Here is a 2,843-nt window from a genome sequence, read left to right as displayed (position 1 = left end):
GTGTTCCCCGTTCCCTCCCAACTTGCCCAGCAGAGAAGGTCAGACTGGTCCCAGTGGGTGCTGGTGGCAGGAAGACAGAGAATTCCGGGGGACCCAGTGGCACCCCGCTGCACGCGCAATGTCGGGGATGCTCCGGGCCCAGCCCCGTGGCGGTGATAACCAGGACGAAGTCCAGTGCCACACGGCCGCGGTTCACAGTCCAGCAGCCCCGGCACCCCGCCGGCACCCTCCATCCCAGCACCCCACCGGCACCCGCCTCGCTCTCCCCAGCCCAGCACCCCAACGGCGAAACCCTCCCCGTGGGATCACCCCGTGGCCCCCAGTTCTGCCACCCCTGCCGAGTCCCCCGGCGAGGCCGGCACGACGTGGTGGCTCTGCCGCAGACGGTGCTACAGGCTGGGAGTCATTTTAAGGCCTAAAAAGTTGTTTTCTTCCTCGTTAAAGTGCTTTGAAGCCGTTAAGACAAGAAATCCCGACGCTCCCCCGGCTCGGGGACACCGCGGGGAGCCCCGGACGGACAGGGCTGGGCACACGCCGTGTCCTCCATGTGCCACCGTCCCCTCCCTCCCTGAACGAGTCCCCAGCTGCGGCGTCAGTGGTCCCACGCCGGGTCGCCGAGTCCATCGTCACCGCGTCCCCGGTGGGGATGGGGTTCGCCGCCGCAGGCGGGTGGGCGCTCCCCCAAATTCGGTGGCTCAGCGCTGGCTGCAGAGCCGTGAGGGAGTGGGCACCTGGTGCGTCCCCCCCACGGTGATACAACCCTCCCACTTGGCCATCTCAATGGGGAAATCCTCCGGATACTCCACCAGCGCCGGGGCGAAGGGTCCCACCAGCCACGGCAGGGGCGCGTGCTGCCCCACGTATTCCAGCAGCTCGTCGATGCTCAATTGCGCCCGCATCACCGTCTCCCGGCTCTGCGCCAGCACCAAACCCGACAGGTCGTGGAAAGAGTGAGCGTGGGAGAGGGAAGCCTGCACGCCCTCCACGCCGTGCCGGACGTGTCCCACCGTCTCCTGCATGCTGCTGGGTAAACCCCAGGCGCCGGCGGCCAGGCGGGTGCAGGCGGCGTGGAGCTGGCGCAGGAGCCCACGCAGCATGGTCAGCGTCCACGCCTCAACCTGCAAGGCAGCCAGCGGGCAGTGGCGACCCTGGGGTGCGATGGTCCTCCTGCCCGGCCCCCCTCGGAACCCCATATCTCGGTGTCCTCCGTGGTACCCCCACCCCGTACCTCGCTCTCCTCCGTGGGCACGGCATCCTGGTGGCTCCACTCCAGCCACATGCGGTGGAGATGCTGGCGGGCACCGTAGAGGGACCCGTCCATTCCCTGCCGCCCGTGCTCGATCTAGGGGAAGGGACAGCAGGGTGGGAGAACACCGGGTGGGGGGGTGCCGGCCTGGCACGGGGCTGGCACGGTGCCCGCCACATCCTTACCAGCTCGATGATGTGGTGCAGCTGGGCCAGGACCTGTTGGGCGCTGTGCCGTGCCCGCTGCAGCTCACCCAGCGAGCGCCGCAGGGCTCGGTGCCGCAGCTTGGCCGAGAGCGAGCCCACGCGGACGAAGTAGCTCTGCCACCGCCTCTGCCGCTCCGGCGTGGCCGCCTCCACGCCTGCCGCCGCCGTTGCCACTGTGGGACCAGGGGGTGAGAACCGCGTGGCCGGACCATCCCGTGCCGGGCACCGGACCATCCCGTGCCGGGCACCAGAGCATCCCGCTGCCGGCGCTGGGATGAAACCCCCGAGCTCCGTGCCCTGTCGCAGGGACGCAGGGGTGCCCACCCACGGGATGCTTGGCCACCGGGTCATGTGGAGGAGTCACCAAAAAGCCAGATGGCCTCTCCGGTCACCTCTGTCGTGACACGGGGCCAGTTCTGCCCACCACTACCCGATGCCGAGCTATAAATACCCGGGGCGGGCGGAGCGGGGCTATATTTGCTTTCTGGTTTCCAGGTGAGAGTTCACCCACCGCAGCGTCGCGTTCCCTGGCTTCGGGTTCCCACCGAGTGGGGACCGTCCCCCGCGCGGTGTCGCGGTGGCCGTGGGCACCGTGTGGGGCTCGGCGCTGCCCTGGCACGGCAGAGCTGCCCAGGCACCCCCGCGGGGGGCTAAGCAGGAGCAGCGGGTGCAAGCGATGCCGGGGCGGTGCTGAGCAATGGGGTTGGGGTGCCGGGCACCCCCAAATTTGGGAGATGGTTTCCAACACGGCGCAGTCAACACTCACCCAGCTCCTCGTCCGTCCCAGGCAAGTATCGTTCCACCAGCTCCTCCGATTTTCCCAGTACCGTGTCCACCCCCGTGGCCAGCAGCCGGCCCACGCGGGAGTCCACCACGGTGCTGACGCTGGTGCCCAGCGCCGAGCGCGTCCTCTCCACGCTGCCCTGCACCGCGCCGCGGGCCAGGCCCACCGCGCCGCTCACGGTGGACGACACCAGCTCCCTGGTCCCTGCCACCACCTGGGAGGGGACAGCAGAGGGACGCCTTGTCCCAGCACCTCACCCAGCGCTGGCCCCCCCACCCCGTTCCATGTCCCCCAGGGGAGACGTTACCTTCTCCGGGGGCTGCTGCAGGATGGGCAGCTTCTCCTCCAGCTTATCCAGCCCTTTGCAGGCGTATTCGTTGGCGGTGGAAACTGGAGACGTGAAAATAGACGGTTTTTAATATCCTGCTGCCTTGCAAGAACTCTGCTAGGGCCAGTTTTTAGGGTACCCCAAAACTCACGGGGTGCTGCCCCCCACCCCCAGCTTCTCCTCCAGCCTCTCCAGCCCTTTGCAGGTGTGTTTATTGGTGGTGAAAACTGAAGATGAGAAAACAGCTTTTCCCTACCCTGCCGCCTCACAAGAGCTCTG

General features: G+C 67.8%; 2 protein-coding genes across 2 annotated transcripts in view; both read right to left on the bottom strand.

The window, feature by feature from the left end:
- LOC104828571 (perilipin-3-like) overlaps positions 1-624 on the bottom strand; it is a 3,718-nt gene extending 3,094 nt beyond the window's left edge. The window contains exon 1 of the mRNA XM_010562316.1: positions 606-624. Within this exon, the coding sequence (XP_010560618.1) occupies positions 606-624 (19 nt within the window). The remainder of the gene's footprint in view (positions 1-605) is intronic.
- Positions 625-695: 71 nt separating this feature from the next.
- Positions 696-2,843, bottom strand: part of LOC104828570 (perilipin-3-like) — a 7,744-nt gene continuing 5,596 nt past the window's right edge. The window contains exons 2-7 of the mRNA XM_010562315.1: positions 2,821-2,840; positions 2,544-2,626; positions 2,213-2,450; positions 1,432-1,625; positions 1,229-1,342; positions 696-1,118 (exon numbers count right to left, since the gene is read on the bottom strand). Of these exons, the coding sequence (XP_010560617.1) occupies positions 696-1,118; positions 1,229-1,342; positions 1,432-1,625; positions 2,213-2,450; positions 2,544-2,626; positions 2,821-2,840 (1,072 nt within the window). The remainder of the gene's footprint in view (positions 1,119-1,228; positions 1,343-1,431; positions 1,626-2,212; positions 2,451-2,543; positions 2,627-2,820; positions 2,841-2,843) is intronic.

This window comes from Haliaeetus leucocephalus, unplaced genomic scaffold, assembly GCF_000737465.1.
Source record: "Haliaeetus leucocephalus isolate CR32 unplaced genomic scaffold, Haliaeetus_leucocephalus-4.0 Scaffold157, whole genome shotgun sequence".
NCBI lineage: Eukaryota > Metazoa > Chordata > Aves > Accipitriformes > Accipitridae > Haliaeetus > Haliaeetus leucocephalus.
This window is presented reverse-complemented; position numbering and strand designations above follow the sequence as displayed.